Source organism: Strigops habroptila, chromosome 3, assembly GCF_004027225.2.
Source record: "Strigops habroptila isolate Jane chromosome 3, bStrHab1.2.pri, whole genome shotgun sequence".
NCBI classification, from domain to species: Eukaryota; Metazoa; Chordata; class Aves; order Psittaciformes; family Psittacidae; genus Strigops; species Strigops habroptila.
The window spans coordinates 38,473,150-38,491,574 of NC_044279.2; the positions used below are offsets into that span (position 1 = coordinate 38,473,150).

At 41.2% G+C, this 18,425-nt stretch overlaps 1 protein-coding gene across 3 annotated transcripts in view; it reads left to right on the top strand.

Annotated features, from left to right (window-relative positions):
• Positions 1–17,613: 17,613 nt before the first annotated feature.
• LGR5 (leucine rich repeat containing G protein-coupled receptor 5) overlaps positions 17,614–18,425 on the top strand; it is a 94,115-nt gene continuing 93,303 nt past the window's right edge. For all 3 annotated transcript variants that reach the window (XR_003990735.1, XM_030480819.1, XM_030480820.1), the window contains exon 1: positions 17,614–17,890. Coding sequence is in view for 2 of the 3 variants with exons in the window: in XM_030480819.1 (XP_030336679.1) it covers positions 17,688–17,890 (203 nt within the window). In the remaining variant the exon portion in view is untranslated. The remainder of the gene's footprint in view (positions 17,891–18,425) is intronic.

The window sequence follows — 18,425 nt, forward strand, 5'->3', positions numbered from 1 at the left end:
ACTTCACAAACACCAGATGGGATTTTAACAATGTTTGTAAAATATAAAATGCTCGAAGCATTCTCTGCAAACCTAAAACTGAACATGTTTCATCTCATTATAAGCCTTTTTTTTCACCTAGTGAATTTCTTTACATTCTCTGTTAGAAGACTGACACTAACAGGCCTCTGCTGTTTAAAAGGAAACCCAAAAATCAACTTCTTTGGAAACTAATATTGACACGTATGATAAAATACCTGTGTGATGTCACCAGTATAAAACCTATGTAATCATTATAATGTGACTGTACAGTCTCCATGCTGGGGAAAAACATAATGATCTTTTTTTCTTCATTCTTCTGTTAAATAACTAAGGCATTTGTGGGGTTTAAGATATTGTGCTATGTTTATGTTTCTAACCATCAGATAACACTTTACATGTAAAAAAGCAGACTGCCTATCCATCATCACATCGAAACAAATAATAATGAGTCCTTACTCCTCCAGGATTCAGAATGTTGTTGAATGGAAAATTTTAAGAAATCTCCTTTTGCCATGATACAAAATGATTTAAACTGAAACTGTCTGGGGGAGATGAGCCAGCTGCATTAAATTTCTTATAAAAAAGGAAAGATTTCTAAAGTATTGAGAAGAGTTACTTAGATGATTTTCTAATTAATTTTCTGTTTGGTCAGTGTTCCTTTCAAAGCTTTAATCTCAAAAGGTAAGGTAGTAATAGCTGAAATAATGCACCTTAAAAATTGAATCATATACTTAGAAACAATCAAAAAGAACAATGCATGTCAAAGCAATAATTACGTTCACAACCATCCTCAGATTTCAACATATTGCCCTGACAAGGGATGGACAGAATCATCAAAATCTTGAGTCTCCCCAGGAAGGAAAACCATTTTAAACTGCATGAAACAATGAAGTTAATTTACATGCAATAAAACATAATTCTGTAGAAGGAAACCTTGTCTATATATAACCAGCCTAAATGTTCTCTTAAATCCAAACAGTATTTGAATTAACTGGATATTTTAAAGTATATTGGACAGAAGTATTCTTATTGCCCTTACTAAACATTTCTGCTTTTAAGGTACCTGCACTTTCCCAAACAAAGGAAATACAACTCTCACATAATTTGATAATTTTCTACCTCCATCAGACAAAGCAGTTGTTCCAAGGCTAGATCTGTAGCTAGGTGATAGGCATAGGCGTATGCTTTTGTGATCCAGGAGCCCTGGTCTCCCTGACTTGGTAAGCTGCAAAGTCAAAGTCAAACTTTACAGTTTCCTTCTGACAGCAGTCTTTCACATTCCCAGCAGCACAGTGATCTGGGGAAATGACAGCCAGTGACTCCACGGCTCCTGGAGTCCCTCCTTCTCTCTTCCTGACAGAATACTGTGGTGCGAATGGGACAGTAGCACTGGTATTGCTCTAGAAGTCAGGGCCTGACCGCTGAGTGCAAATACAAGGTTGGCTCTGGATGGGAGAGGCATTCCAAACTCCTGCAATCCAGCAGAACACAGGTGAGAGAAGAGGACCCTCTTACCCACCCCGAGGGCACTTCTGCACAGGCCTGAGGGCAAGGTCAAGAGCAATCAGGGTCACGCTGAAGGCATTTTAGGCAACACCAGATGTAGGTAATGGTAGAAAATAGCTTTTTTGGCTGCTTCTTCAGGAATTAGGCACCTCATTTCAATGCAATTTCAGCAATCTTCAACTTAGGGAGCTAAGTAGTGGTAAGACAAAATAGCTTAGTTGAGAAAGATTTAATTCCAGAAATGCTTATTGCCATCTGAAGGTACTTAGAGTGCAGCAGTCTAGATATTTTTGCATCAGGTTTACCAGATTCTCTCAGTTGCAATTTATACTTATCATTTAATTTTAAAGAGGTGTCAAAGGAATTGTGGCCTCTTAGAATATGCCCCTTTTAGTTGTGACTCTTGGATGACTTTATGCACAAAAGTGCAGGGTGTCGATTGAAGTAAAGCCACAAATGAGTTATGCATGGTCATCTTTAAATCAGATGAGTATTAAGTACCTTCAAGTTTCCCTATCCATTCACATTGTAGCCCAGATTTTCATAAGGTGAAGCCTGATAGCCATATATTTTATGAGCCTAACTTTTACACCAGCAAGTGCCGCAATTTCATCCTCAAATACAGCTCTATTTCAAGAAAACAGGCAGTTATTTGGGTGACTGAGAGACCAGTGAGGTCTTACTGAATTCAATGTGAAGCTTTCCACCGATTTCAGTGGGATACATGTTAACAGTAGAATAATATTTTTAGGAAATGAAAGATTTCTGTAGATAGTTGCATAAAACAAGCAGTAAAAGGATGGAGTCAGATATGTCATGACCTCTGGCTTGCTCTGTGAAAATCCCACACTGAAGGTCATCCAAGAAAGAACAATTACAGGAAAGCCACTGGTGGTATAACCTTTTTGCAAAGTTGCTTGTTCTAATAATTTAGTAGCAGATATTACTATAGCTACTGGAATGCTATGAATTATTAATCAATGGGTTTTATTCTCTTCTCCTGTGGTGTATTATTGCACTTCCTGAGGGTCTCATGTGAAGTGCAGTTTGTGCTTTTTGGTTAAATATTTTTGAAACAGTAACACAGTCAGGATTAAGAAAAGCCAAAATAAATTCTACTCATGAAAATTTTATTTTGGTTAAGTAATGTATATGCATCGCCTACACATTTGGCTGCATCCATTTATAGACAAAATCTGCCTTCATAGAAATTTACGTGCAGAAACAAGGGACAAACTTTAAAAGCTGGAACACTTCAATAGCGATCTTTTACAAGGGTCCCGTAATTTGAGTTACTCAGTTTCACGTGGCACCCCTTGAAAACTACAGCAATTGTGAGTCACAGAAGAATTGGGTCCTATGGATTCCTTAATGAGAAAGACATAAACAGTGTCCTGAAGGAATTTGCAGAATAAATCCTATCTTACTATGCAGTTATGTATTAAAATATGCCTCTGTAAAACTGTGGTCTTTCAGTATTTGTATTTCCTTGTGACCTCACAGACGTTGTACTAATTTTATTCCATTTACAAATTAAAATATGCTTGTGCTTCCTTTTGTAAATGCCAGCCCTCCAAACTAGGCCTGAAATGTAAAAGTCAATAAACGTTTTCTCAAGTTCATACTCATCAGCATCACCAGTAAAAAAGAGTCTGCAGCTGGAGCTCCATTAGTAATATTATTGTGCAAGGCTGACAACAAATCAAATCATTCTTACTAAATTTGTTGGCTCTCCAGAAAGAGAGAAGCAGCTAAAACATATTGGCAAGGGCTATGCCAGCTTTGGAAGAGCTGTAAGCACCATGTGCTCCAGCTCCTGCCCGCCTGCTGCTCACACATAAAGGACAGACCGCAGGCTGCTTGCTGCAGGCTGCTTACTAAGGCCTGCCTGCTGGTGCATCAGTTTGTATTTGGGCCTGCACTGGCTTCCTTTCTTGATTTTATGCTCCAGGTTTCCTTACCCTGTGTTTGAGCACCTTCATGAGCCTATAACTATAGACTATGAGTTCTGTGGCCCACTGGATTACATGAGAACTATCATCCGGAGACTACACTTGTCCTAGAGTCAGCACAGTAAGCTGACAAAGCTCAGCATACAGTGAAAGCAAACGAGGAGAAAAAATGTATTGTTTTTAGTGGGCACCTTCACTTCCTTCACAATAATTGTCCTCAGAGTTGCCTGCAAGGTGAGGAGTAGTCTCTGAATTTCAGTGGGGAATGGGAAGCTGTATGCCATTTGCCTCCTTTGAAAATGGCTATCTATCTGTATGTTAGTTCTGATGCTGCAAGAGAAGAAAAAAAAAAGTGAGATCGAGATAATTATTTTTTTCCAATTTCTTTTTGGCCATAGAAGAAAACTGACGATTATTTGTGCTAGTCTGTGTATGTGACCAGATGCTACTTCTCAAGTAACACATCCTACCCGAGCTCCACATTAAAGCTCCATCCACATTTAGTGCCTTCAGCTGCATTAGGTTCTCATTCCTGTCTTTCCTTTCTCATCCAAGGGAGAGTATATGAGGCTGAATGAGTCCTGAATTATATTGCTTTTAATGGACCCAAATGCTAACTGCCCTTTCTGCGTTTCAAAATTTACATCTGGAAACAATAATAAAGCCACTTTAAGTATACGCTTATAAGTAACTTTATCCATGCTACTTACAACTTAAAGAACACTTTCTTTGTATTTCTATTTAAATAATTTGACGAAGAGACCTCTCAGATGCTGGCTGACCTCCTTATCTTGGCTAAAGGGTGCAGTGCCCTCTTTCAACCTCTGAATGTGATCTTTCTGTCTCTTCTGGAAAAAAAAAAGGTTCCCTTTGAAGTTACTGAGGCAAGCCAGTGGTGTCGGCTCACCCGCCTGCTTCCATAAAACCTATTATTCATAAATTGGAACACCTACTTGATGACTGTAAAGGCACAAGCTACAGGCTGGGATTCAGTACATTTCAGCACACATTCTCCCATGTTATTATTACAGCAAACATAATGTGCAGAAGAAATTATTTTAAAAAAATGTATGCTTGTAAGGCAGATACACCTAATATAAAATGAAGATAGGAAAAAATAGATTTCATAAAATATACACTGTATTTTAATGAACAGTGCATGCTTCTCCCAGGATTTTTTAGGCAGCATATGGAAGACTTTTTCTCTTGAATTTTGTGATAGGATCAAATAGGCTAAAACTCAGATAGAACTGAGAGTAGGGTAATCATTTTCATATTTTTACATCGATTCTTGAAAATCCAGGCATTCATATCAACAGCATAATCTGTTCTCCAGTATATTGAAAATGTGCTATAAAATAAAAAGCCAAATAAATCTAATGGCCCTTTTTTGGTTTCAAAAAGCAATTTCTTTTTAGCAATGGCTTTGATTTTTCAAGTGCATCTGTGCTGTGCAGTGCTATCTAATACAGCCACTTGGCTATTCACACAACTTTAGCTAACTCAGCATTGCATCGTCTGACAGATGTGTCAGCTGTCTCAAAGCCAGCTCAGGTATATCAATAGAGATATACAGAGGCATGTAAACACCCCTGTTCTGTGTCATGATGTAGCCTTTTTGAGACAAAATCCCCATTGACTTCAATTAAAATTAGGAAAACAGAGTATGAACTGAAAGATTGGCCCCTACAGCTACAGAGTGAAGATAACTCTGGAAGGGAATGAGTCCAGGAACTTATATTTGGTTCAAGGTGAGCTGACCCCTCCACTATTCTTAACTACATCTGAGCATAATTTTTTTTTTTTTTGGTGGCAGAAAAAACAAGTCTTGAAACCTCATCCCTCAAATCCCAATAATGTCTGTCATGTCTCAAAGCCAGGTATAAGGGAAAGGGAAGTTCCTAATGTGAGGATGCTTCCATTCATTTGCCTGCATAGAGTTTAAAGTGGTAAATTGTGTCTACTGACAGTGCCTCCATGGGTTGAATGCAAGTGAATTGTGCACAGCTATCTAATAAATGCTATTTATATGGAGCTTTTCTAAAGTCATCATATAAAAGCAGTGAGTTCTAAAAATCTATATAAGTATCATACAAAATACAACTATATGTGCATTCTGTTGTCTTGGCAATGTCTGGGTGACAGCTGAAGCTGCAGATGGTTCACAGACCTGAAGGAATATTGTCCTTTCTCTGTGTACTACTACTATCATGCGCATTTAACTATCAAAAGGATAAAAAAGTTACAGATACATTATTATAACTAAAATTATTTTAAGTAAATATACATCATGCTACAAAGCAAATCTAAGAACTATTGTGACAAGTATTACAACAGCATCTGGAAAGAACGGCACTATCAGCTACACACCTTCCTTCACTCTTCTAGAAGATAGGCACAGTTTGGAGCACATGCCAGTAGTGGCATTAATTCCTTGGAATACTTCGTAGGTTCAGCTTTTCTAGCAAGTATCACTGAACAAAACAACCTGTAAAACATACACTGACTTCAAAGCCAGTTTTGCCAATGACATTTTCAACGCCAGTTCCTCCTGGTAAAATAGAGGCACGACTTGTAAAAAGAATCACATGAGGCTTCTCCAGGTTCTTTCTGATTATGATTTTTCCTATTTCCTGAAAAGCGTCTAGTAAATCAAGGGTACCGTAACCAGGGAGGACTAATTTGGGATACAGTGTCCTCACCGGGACTATCATCAGAGAAGAAACTACCAGGGTGTTTTTTAACTTTTCTCCTCATATCTACTTACACTATAGCTGGGTCCATCACTGCTAACATGTGACTGATTTGGTCACCCTGTTTCTTAAAAATATCAGACTGTTCCCTCAGAATTGTCCTTTGTATATGGGGCAAAAAGCCCATCTTAAAATAATAATTCTGGTAAAATGTTTGTAAAGGCAGTTTTCCTGAAGATTAGTAGAAAAAGCATAGTCCTTTTTTTGACAGTTACCCTTAACTGAAATCCCAACACAGGCCCAAACAAACCTTTCATCTGGCATGTTCATGGCAGGATGATGGGAATCTGTTGCAGCAAGTTGATTTCACCACTTTTTCACATAGAATTCAAACCCATCAGATAAAAAACAAACTGCATATCCATCCATGGCCTAGAGAACTGAGAAAATCACATTGTGTGCTGGAGTCAGGGAAGGGGAGGAAAGGAAGTATTCGCCAAGGCTAAGTTTAGCCTTCAAAGACCAAACTTGCTTGGGTGCTTTCATTATTGATAGAAGGAGATAAGCCGTACTGGGGGAAAAAGTCAAGAATGCCTAGATTATGGCATCTACTCTGAACTGTCTTCTAAAGAAGCCTCTCTCTCTTGTGAATATTGTATGTTTCCCTGCTTTCCTCTGGCACTGTAAGCTTCTCTTTCATCTAATCTGTGTACTGCTGTTCAGTACTTTGGGGAAGGATGGAGAGTTCATTCATAGAATCATAGAATCATAGAATTGTAAGGGTTGGAAAGGACCTTAAGATCATCTAGTTCCAACCCCCCTGCCATGGGCAGGGACACTCATCCATTCTCCTATGCAGTGAATGGTTGTGTCAAGCAGCTCTGGGGTAAATGTTGGTCACAACCCAGACAGGGTGTTAAAAACATTTCCTTACTTTCATATAGCCCTTCCCTCATGGTACAGGCATGTCAGAGACTATCACCTGAGCCCTCAGTCTGAGAGATAGTGTCCAGGATTCCTCTTGAAATGAGCTTTATGTGGTTTCCAAAGCTTTATTAATAGCTATTAGTTAGTACAGGGGACATGCAGTCATTTTCCTTAATGCATAAGGAGCTCCCTAATCTGCAGCCTTGTATGCTGCACCTGTGTTACACCTCTCCTCTTGAAAAGGCCTGCTGGCATTCAAAGGGTGACAGTGCAGAAAGTGGATCCAGGCTCCCCTCTTTACATGCGTAGAATGCCATTTTCTAACTTGGAATATAAAAAGCCTGTCAAGATGAACAAGGGATTAAAGGCTATATTATAAAACTCTTTTTCATTAGTTTAAACTTTCACATTTAGGACAGAAACACAGAACAATGTATGATGGGAGGACTTACAGAGGTTATCAGGTGCAACTTCCAGCTCAAGGACCATCTTCAGATCAGGTTGCTCAAGGCCTAATCCAGTTGAGATCTGAAAAGAAATCAAAGCACCTTGCAATAAATTATGCCCCAGAGTCTAGGGACAGCTAGAAAGAAGTGAGAGATGGAATATTAGTTTTTTGTTGAGTTTTACACAGAAGCTAGGATTGGTTAGACTGCACCCTCCCCCTATTCCCCCCATCTCTTTTAGTACTTGAAATCACAGAAAGTAAAAACTTGTTTCTGCCCAGTATTTTCTTTCCTGGTCTATCCGATGCTGTTTCACCATAAAACTATTACTTCAGAGCATCTGGGCATTTCAAATGCAAGCTTTACATTGTCGTTGTATTTTAAAGGCTAGATTAAATCTATTTTAATATCCACTTGGCTATACTTTTTTTTTTTTTTCCCCCTCAAGGTGTAATTGTTTAAAATAAGCTGCAACTCGTGTCTTCCCTAATCCATCGTGTGGAGCGGAGTCCTGGGGAAGGGCTCGGAGCAACCCCGGCAGCCAGCAGAGGGCGCCCATGCTTTTAGCTTCGTCCGGTCCTACCGAAACCGGTGAGCAGCGCACCACGGCAACATGAGACGCAGAGCTGCCGTACAGGTAAAGGCAAGAGGGTTTAAGAGATGGTAGCCAAGCTGGTTTTAGGCCAAGCAGAAGTATATATCTCTTGGGTATGAGTGCTTTTGGGTGTGAGTGCTTTTGGCAAAACAATAAATAAATCCCACATCTTCCAGTAATAAGCAGTAAAAAAATTATTTGGTGTGAATACACAAATGCATGGGAATCTGTTCAACTTCTTCACAGATCAACTCGTAGATACAGAAGGAATCTTTTAATTAACCCTTGGCCTCATACACCTTTTTGTCTGTCGCCACTTTTCCAAAAGTCAAAATAATGTCTTCATCTACTGCTTCATCTTGTTCAGTTCAACCATGCCTTTAGACTCCAGCCTTGCAAACCAGTATATGCCCTTACTTTGTTCATATGAAGAGTCCTAAAGAACTTGTGCAATGTACAAGAAAGACATAGATACCCATGACTTTTCCAAAGAGTAGTTTGTCCTTTTAATGTCTTACCGAAATCTAATTGTTTGGGTTGTTTGTTTGGGTTTTATTTCAAGTAGCTCTGTTACAACTAACTGTTAATTACTCTTTGTGTAAAAGCATAAATAAAAGGTACCATATTTTTCATGTGTTATGGGTATATTTTCACAGAAATTTGTCTGAACAGTTGCAATTCACCTGAACACAATTCTAAACTTGTTAGGTTTTACTCTGGCAAGGTACTGAGATAGAAATTCTCTACTGTGAGGGTGGTGAGACACTGGCACAGGTTGCCCAGAGAAGCTGTGGCTGCCCCATCCCTGGCAGTGCTCAAGGCCAGGTTGGACAGGGTTTGGAGCAACCTGGTCTAGTGGAAGATGTCCCTGCCCATGGCAGGGGGTTGGAACTAGATGATCTTTAAGGTCCCTTCCAACCCAAACCATTCTATTAGTCTATGAAATAGGAATAGCCCTGCATGCTAAATGCAATGGAACTACCACAAAAGCCTCTATTATTCAGACAGACCACGTTAAATAATAAGCTGTATTTAAGAAGCATCTATATACTTGATGTTACATTTTCTTTGTATCAACCCACAGCAATAATAAGAGATTAAGTAACTTAGTCTCACCAGATTACTCCAAACTTCTACACCTCAAAATAATTTAATGATAAAAATTACTTTAATGTTGAATTTAATGCTGTCTCTCAGATATATATTCTCAAGAAATATCAAACGAGTTCTTACTGCATGGAAAAACATTCTTTTAAAAAATGCATTGGGAAAAACTTTGCTGTTGTACTGCTGGACAACTGTAAAACTGGAGGAAATTCTAAGTATTAAAGCTCCAATGTAAAATTTATCAGAAATAATCTTTGATCACCACAGTAAATCTGAATTTAGGATTTCAAAATAGCTTATTTAGTCTAACTTTTCAAACTGTTTTAAAGTTGTTTGCAATTTGTTATTAAGTTGTGCAAAGTTAGGACGGCAAAAGCTACTACTGTCTCAAAATTAGTAGTTACATTTCGAAAATGTAAATAAATAGAAATACTGCATTCTGAAGGCTCCTGGGGACAGAGAAGCTTAATAAAGAGTATCTGATTTGACTCAAATTCACATGTGAATATGCTTCTGCCCTAAAAAAGCTGAATACAATGCCAACGTATACACACATACGTATACATGTCAATTTATCCTACAACTCTGAGACTATGGAAGGGGCAGATTTTGTTTTCTGTTGCATATGGCTCAAGCTGCAAGTTGTTGAGAGGATCAAAGTCTGAAGCAAAATAAGAGGACAGTTGAATTCTGTATGGCCACCCACGAGCAACACAGCATCCCTTATGAAGTTGTCTTCTCTCCCAAATAATTTCAATTGCGTTATGTTTCCATGTTCAAAGAAAGATTCCTTAAAATCATCAGCCAACAGACCTGACAATTGTGACTTCTTTCCATAAAAACATTTTCTAAAATTCTGCATTATTCATTATTATTCTTAATATTAAGTGCATTAAGTGTGTAATTGTTTTACAGATGAACACGTCTTCCCTATAAGGAAAACCTATAATAGAAATTAAAGTGAAAAAAGTACAAATAGATTGATTTTGACTTGGTGCTTTTGAAACCCATTCCAAGTGGTCAAACTTAAAAGTAATTATTTTTCAATACAATGCAATGCTTTCTTCTTTTGTCATTTTCTTTCTCTTTGTATATTTTAAATTCCATCTGTTTTTACCATAGTTCACAAAAATGTTTCAAAGAAAAATTAAACTTGAACAAATGCTGCTTTCTATGCTGCTGCTGCTTCTGACAGATTCCAAGTGGCATTAAACCAAAATTATTAGTACTGATTTACTTTCAATCTTCTGTTTCACCTATCTCAGGGGTTCGTATATTGAGCTAAATGCTGACCAAAAAATGTACATAAAGAGAATATACTAAGCCTGGGCTTTTCATATTAGTCCTTGTTTGCCAAAGTTTCCTCTTTTGTGCATATAACATCTCAGGTCTCTGCTCTACTATAGCAGCGCCTCTAACCATAATCAATGCAAGGATACTTTTGCATAACAACCTTGATTTAACTGTTCACAAATGCATAAAATAATTAATACAGGTGCTTTGAACTACCTTCTGAAGGAGAATCTATCACTCTTAATCAGCTTCAGAGAGATGCCTGGGAGATTAAGTTTGGGTGGTACCAACACTCTCTCCTCATTTCCTACTGTCTTCACTAATTACTAAAGAAAAGTAGCCAAATCCTTAGAGGCCTGAGTTATTAACAGAAATACTGGCTTCCGTGGTCTAGGTCTATAAACCGGGAGCAGTGTTTGTAGAAGAAAGGGCATAGAAACTTCAGAGTTGTGTATTTCAGCTGGCAGGTACCAAGACTTCTTACCTCTTTCTCAAGTTTTTTTGTGGGCCACCTTCCCTCCTCTTCTCCATGAAGACCTCCTTGTCATTCCCCTGCTCTAAACCGCCTGTTGGTCCCAAGTGACCCCATTCTCTTTTTTTCAAATACAAGGGCTCCTTCAACTCAACCTCTCTCATCTTCCTATAAACATCTGTGCTGCAATCATGCTTCCTCCCTTTGCTCCGTGATCCTCTGTATAAAGCTCCATCTTCAGCTCCTTGGCAGCTGTAGGCAACCACAAACGATCCCACTTCTTCCTGCTGATTGCTCCCTTCAAACTCTCGATGTGTTCCCTTCCTCCACCTATAGCAGGGGCCCTGCATAATTGCTAGCCATGCAGAAAATATAGCATTTCTTGTACATCTATATAAGCACTTTACAGGTCTTGTGCCACTGGCAGACTCTGGTGGAGGCTTTGTGCATGTGTTGAAGGTCACAGGACCTGTATTTTGCTCCTTCCCTCCTTTATGCCATTTTACATTACTGCAGATGGGACTGCATCAACTTAAAAGACTCAACAGAGGTGGGTAATGTATCCTGCCAGTTTATCACCACAAAGTGAGAATGAAGCACGTGAGCCACAGAAACATGGACACTTCTCTAGTTAAGTATGTACTAAAAGGCTTTGTTGATTAGTATTGCACTAGGAAATATGCAAATAGTTTTCAAAAACTTCTTGAAAAATTAAGTCCTATAAGGTATTTCCTGTTGGCTTTTTCCGAAGTCAAGAACAGGAAAAGCACTGCTATTAAGATTATAGAGATGTTTGAAATCTTTTGGTCTTGCTAATGAAAAATTTTTTACCTCTGTCTCTTCAAAGAAATCTGCTTTTTCTGTGTTTACACCTCAGAAGACAAGCACACAGAGAAATCAGAATACAGACCCCTCCTGCTTTTGGAGGGAGGAATTTGCAGGAAAACAAGGTATTACACCACATCTAAAGCCTTCTGACAATTTGTCACAATTACGTGCTTCTTTCTTACATACATTTCTTTCTTTTGCATGGCAGCTGATCCCAAAATGACTAAAACTATTACCACCACCACAAAAAAGAGAAAGAAGAAAGAAAACAACATTGTGACCTCCTTCAAACAACTAAAACCAATGTAATCTCTCATTATAAAGTATCATGCAAATATACTTCAAAAACCACAGGAACCCCAGGGTGTTTGCCACACAGACACAGTGAGAGAAGGAAGGATGAAAGAATTGGACAGAATTTCTATATGAGCTGCTAAATTAAGAAATGCCTCTATGCATGCACATGGTATGTATCAACTCTTGTCTTTTACCCAGAGAAGAATGCAAATCACCACAGCACGAAGAGGACCCAGAAATACATCATGCACCTCCACACACACACATATTCAGAGGTTTTACATTTTACGAGTGTTTAGGTAAAAAAAACCAAATTGCAACCCTCTGTGAACTGGAGTTAACTTCCTCATACATGTAGAGGTATTGACCTTCCATGGGAGTGATGAACTTTTGTTGCAATATTTCGGAGACCTTCCTCAAAGTCCCTCTGACAAGCACCAAGCATGCAGCACTCTCTGGACTTAATACTGTGCTGCAATGCACAGTAATGCATTTTTTAAATGTTTTGCTCTGACACCTGCTATTATATGGAACAAGTAGCTATGGATTACTTTATTACTTTTGTGCAGTGAGAAAGCAGAGTCCCAAGACTATGCAATTCAGAAATGGTCAAAGAGATTCATCCATCACAACACAGCCTCCCAAAAGTCACATCCTTCTTTCATCCTTCTTTCTGAGAAATCTTTGAGCCCACTTGCCATTTGGGTTCAAACCTATGTGTTTTTCTGTTGTGTGTAAAACCAGGACATATCAGTTCAGAGACCTGCTGCAATGATTTACTGGCTCTCAGAAGGCACAGTTAAGACCACAGTATAAAGACCTGACTAAAGGAAGGCTACAATCAACCCGACCAGCCTTGCTGTCGCACTCCCACGTGGCATCGGTCTTAAGAAACTATCATAGCTCTTGAGACAAGCTTTGAATAGCCAGTTAGATATAGCTTGAGAAGAAAAAAAAGAAAAAAAAGGAGACAGATGAGCCAAAAAGAGAGCTCTTGTCTGTTTTCAAGTATTAGTTGTTTTGATAAAAGCTATCACTCCTCACCCTTCGTGTACCTTTAGACATAGTTTACATGTCCTCTTTCTTCTCTTGGCTTTACATGAGACATACAAGGATAAGATAACAGATTAGTAAATTTTAAGAGTTAAAAAGCATCATTTAAGATATTGTTTAAAGCACATAGTCCCTATGCTGGTAAAATACCCACTTAATGTTTTGCAGCCTGGCTGTAATTCCCTAAATGATGTCACATCCACCTCAGCACAAAATAATAGAAGGGTCTCTTCATGCAACTTATTTCCACATCTTCACTCTAACACATGGATTTTATTTCCTAAACGGAGAATTACTGTAATGATCAGCTTTCATTCCCTCCAAACAAACATTCAGTAAATCTGCATTCTATGTATTTACATTTTTTCCTGATTTCTTTTCCCAAATGCCTTGCTCTAACAATGTTCTTGAGTAATCCTCACTTTTCCACTAATGTTGCAAGCTTTACAATCAGATATTTTCTGACTGAAAATAATGTTCCTGTCAGCATTCGATTCAAAATTACATGGTTAAGTCAACTGTCACTGTATGAATTGTAACAGTAATAATAATACTATCTTTCTGCTTTTTTCCCTTCTTCCCATCAGCAGACTTCAAACTACTGAAGAGTGAACCCAAGTAAATCTTAAACATCAAACGTTTTATCTTGGTCCTACCACCGCACCAACTCCGGAACCGCTGAGGGAAGAGTGCAGCTAGGTGGCAGTGTGCCAAACAAAAGAATCAACATAAAAAGACGATTTTTAAAGATGAGTGATATTGCATGACTTAAATAGCATGAAAATCTCAACAAAACCAAGTTGATGACACTGTTGTGACTGACAAGCTGTAGCCATGTGGTAAATTAACTCAAGGTAATTAAAACTCCTGTATTTGTTTCCAGTTCTAGGTGTGACTCTGCCCTAACCATCCCACATTTCAGGTACCAGCGTTTACCACTACATCAAACTGAAATGGTGCTCTCTGCCTTGGTCTGAAGAACATTGCCTGGCTTAATAAAGTGACGTAAATACATGTGTTGGCTAAAAATTCTCAGTAAAACATGATACATGATGCAAACGAATGTGAACCTATACTGGTAGGTAAATATGAAATCAAACGAACACAGTATATAAATAACCTTCTGCTTTATGTATAAAACCCCTATAAAGATAAATCTTAAAAGACATGCACCACTCTCCAGGGCTAGCCAGAACAAAGGGACAAATCAGGTGTCCTGCAGAGAGGAAAGGATCCTTCTGCACAGGTCACTGGGCACTTGCAGTACTGCTCTAGGGTAGCACAGCCTAAGGGCCAGCGAAGCTTAACACTTGCCTAATGAACCCTTTCAACATAATGACTTCAACACATCCAATGAAGAATTTCTTCTCCCAATGGGCAGAAAAAGAAATCCCGCCCTGCACAAGAGCCTTATTTTCCCCATAGTAGAACCCACATGGTTCTACTGCTTCCTAGGAATGCACTCTTCATCCATAGACAGGAAAGGGAAAAACAAGCTATATTCACCGTGACCTACCTTGTCTTTTGCTGCTGTGCTTTTTTCTTTGGCACTGTATCGGACTTGCCTTAATATTTAAGCACTAGTTGCTACCTTTTCTAGCGCAGGACCTGTTCACATTGCTGCTTTAAACTCCATTTTGGCTGGGACAACTGATCATTTCAGGATTAAGCATAAATTTCCATTGTTAAATGCTTTAGCCACACTGTTTTTAAAATCAGTTCATCCAGTTTAAGCTTACAAAACAGAAATAGTGCATATTTTGGATACCCGATTTTCTTTTTACAGTCCTATATTTTAAAATCAGATTTCAAATAAGGTCTAAAATCTGTCACGCTGTAAGTAACAATATAAAAGATGCATGTTAAATATATATCAGTGTGTATATATTCCTGATATATGAATTGGTATGCTTTTTCTGTGCTAACAATATATAATGCAACACATCATTTTGTTTATTTGTAGGTAACATTCCATAAAGATATCTTTTATACTGATAAACTTGAGGGTTGTCACATTATGTATCATGTTCAGATGACAGGTATTTTCGCTCGAGTATCAGGAAGACAGGATGAGATTCAAGAGAACACTCTGCTGAGATCCTGAAGGGGTCTGTTTACTACCTTGGTGAAAGCTAAAGACCACTGGTGGCTGTACCATAGGTGTCAGTCCAAGTGACCAGGACATAATGCTGAGATGTCAGAACCTGCAGGAAATCTTACAGTCCCAATGGCCTTTTGGAACAGTAACAACACCTCCAAGAGACATTACCAAACTGACAGATGTTTTTCCTTTTCTCTTTATGGAGAACCGGAGACCTATAAGAGACATGAAAATGAAATAACTGTACAGCCTAATTTAAATGTACAAAGGTAGGAATTATCCATATCCATTCCTATCAAATCCTTCTTTTAACAGCTTGCCACTCCTAAAGCCACTCTTCTTTCAAAAAATCTAAGTAAAACTAGATAGAATTACATTAAATATTTCAAAGAAAGTCACCAGCTGAACAAATGTATTCATGCAAAGTATACAACATTCAAAGGAAGATTTTTACAGCTAAAGCCTCACTGCTAATTAATCTACATCTAACTTCAGCTATCTTGCGCAAGCTGATAAATCTTCAACATAAAATGAACAAACAGTATATGCTTTCCTTTCTAGAACAAACAAAACATGTATGCAATAGCCTCAGGTTATATAAATACAATTTTACTACAGTTATGAAAAATATTTACTTATTTGTTAACTACAGCTATTCTGATGTCTTTTGGCAGCACACATTAAGGACTGTAATAACAAGCAGTACAGATGCCTAATAGAAACAATTTCACCCTAGAAGCAAGTAAAGTTTATCAAACCATTAGCATGTACCTATTCAGCACAGCATAAAACTTCTTAAAACCCATGAAATTCAATGATGAAAGTATTGCTGCTTCACAGTGATATTACATATGTGTAAGAAACAGTCAAAAGGTTTTGGTGGAACAGGTCTCCTGAACAGATACCATGGTACATAATGACAAGTCTCCTTCCTGCAGAATTTTTCTCCTTAGGCATTTATTTCAGACACTCTATGCTTTCGACCATTGTTTTTATTATCTTAGGATAAGGTGATGCTTGGGGAAAAGCTTCCCAGCAGCCCCATAGGCCTAGATTTGCAAAACATTCTGTCCTGTCTAACCAGCCAGACAGCAGATTCCTTTCTTATTATTTTAAATAAAGCACTTGAGCTCTAGTACGAGCTCCTTCTGCAGCTCAGATTACACCAAATGATGGTCCAGAGGTGGGAACAGGAATTACGAATGGGGTGGAATATAAAAGCATGTATTCTGCTGGCCTTTTCATTAGGCTCTCATTTCAGACTTCATTGTAGATTCAAAGACGGCATAGCAGAAAACCTTTAACTAATGCTCTCCAACGCATAGCAAGTAGCCTGACCAACAATTCTGTCACCAGTCTAAACAGGGCTGGGACAGGGTTATTAAACAAGCTCAAGTCTGGAGCTTGCAATCAACTTTGTTTGCACTGAACACTGATTTGGAGGGAAAACAAGGTTTGAAAAATTGCCATCCCCACCTTTCCCTCACCAATGGCTTTGGCATACTCAGTCACAGAAGAGCAGCACGAAGGCCGCTTTCTGCACAGCCTGAGGAGTGGAAACCTCTGGCAAGACGCCGGGTGAGGGACAGCTCAAGACCTCTCAATGGCAGCCTCGCAGCAAAGTCAGTTTCCCCTGGCAGCCGGTCTCCTTTGGAAAACTGCAGCCTCTTGGCAAGCTGAGCAGCGCGAGGGAAGCGACTGGATCCCCATCGCCGTACAGGACCATCGCTCAGTCCGCAGCTGGGACCGCTCACCAACGAGCGGCTTTCCCGGCCTGCGTTAGACCTCTCTTCCAGCCCAGAGCAGGACCCGAGCCTTTGCCCTGCCACCCCAGAGACCCCCTGCTAACCGCGGTGCCTCAGCCCCATTACCCCGCCGCTTTGATTTCAACTGTCATGGGGTGGGGGGGACACGCGCTGCCCAACCGCCCGTCCCGCCGCCTTCCAGAAACGTCCGCCGCGCGCGCCCCTGCCCTGAGGGGCGACCCCCGCCCTGAGGCGAGCCCCGAGGCGCGGCGGCCCCGACCCCGGCGTGAGAGAGTGCGGCCGGGCGGGAGGCTCTCCCCCTCCACTCACACACACACCCCTCTCCCGCCTCTCGCCTCCCGCCCGCCGGGCCCGCGGCCGCCCCCACCCGCCCTCTCGGACGGCGGCGCTGGCAGAGCCCGCCGCGCTACGGCGGGCAAGGCTGGGGCGGCGTCAGCGGGCGCGCAGTGCCGGCTCCAGGGCTTTAAAGCAGCGTGTAAGCTGAGATGCTACCACAGACAGCGGCGCGGCGGCGGCGGCCGCAGCAGCAGCTCCCCGAGCCCAGACGGGCGCCCGCCTTTCGCCCCCGCCGCGCCGCGCTGCGGGGCATGAGAGCGGCCGCCCCGCAGCTCTAGGTACCCCCCGGGCCCCATGGCGATGTCCCGCGCTGCCCTCCTCCTGCTCCTCTTCTGCCTGCCGGGGCTGCGGCGGGGGGCGCGGGGCAGCGGCCAGCGCCCGCGGGGCTGTCCGGCGCCGTGCCGCTGCGAGCAGGAGGGCATGCTCCTCCGCGCCGACTGCTCCGACCTGGGGCTCACGGCCGTGCCCGCCAACCTCAGCGTCTTCACCTCCTACCTGTAAGTGTGGGCAGCCCGCGCGGGCGGGCCGGGGAGGGGGACCGGCACCGGCGGCGGCAGCGGCGGGGCGGCCCCGCGGGAGGGCGCGGGCCGGCCCCCGGCGGTGACAGGAGGCGCACGGGGTCGGTGCGCTGCGGAGCCGCTTGCCCATAGAAAACACTCGACTTCAAATATGTTTCTAATCGCTTTTTAATCAGCGGGCGGGTTTGTAAAGCGTTTGTAGGTATCTCGCTATCTCGGTGCCCGGTCCGGTGCCTGGAGGATCGCTGTGTGATGTGCCGTTTAGAGGGTAATTAAAAGCGATTGCAACAGCAGAAACTCGATTCGATCTGCAGGGACGTTATCTTCACCTTTGCTTCCCGGGACAGGGCTTTGAACTGCGGTTGCTGCTGATTTAATCTTTAACAGATCTCCCCTCGGCTTGAGGAAAGGCAGCAAATAAAGCGGGCTCCCGGGAGCCGGGCAGCGCTCGGAGACCGGTGCGGGCAGGTGCCTGTGGCCGGAGCTCCCGACCCCGCCGGAGCTTTCCCTCTGC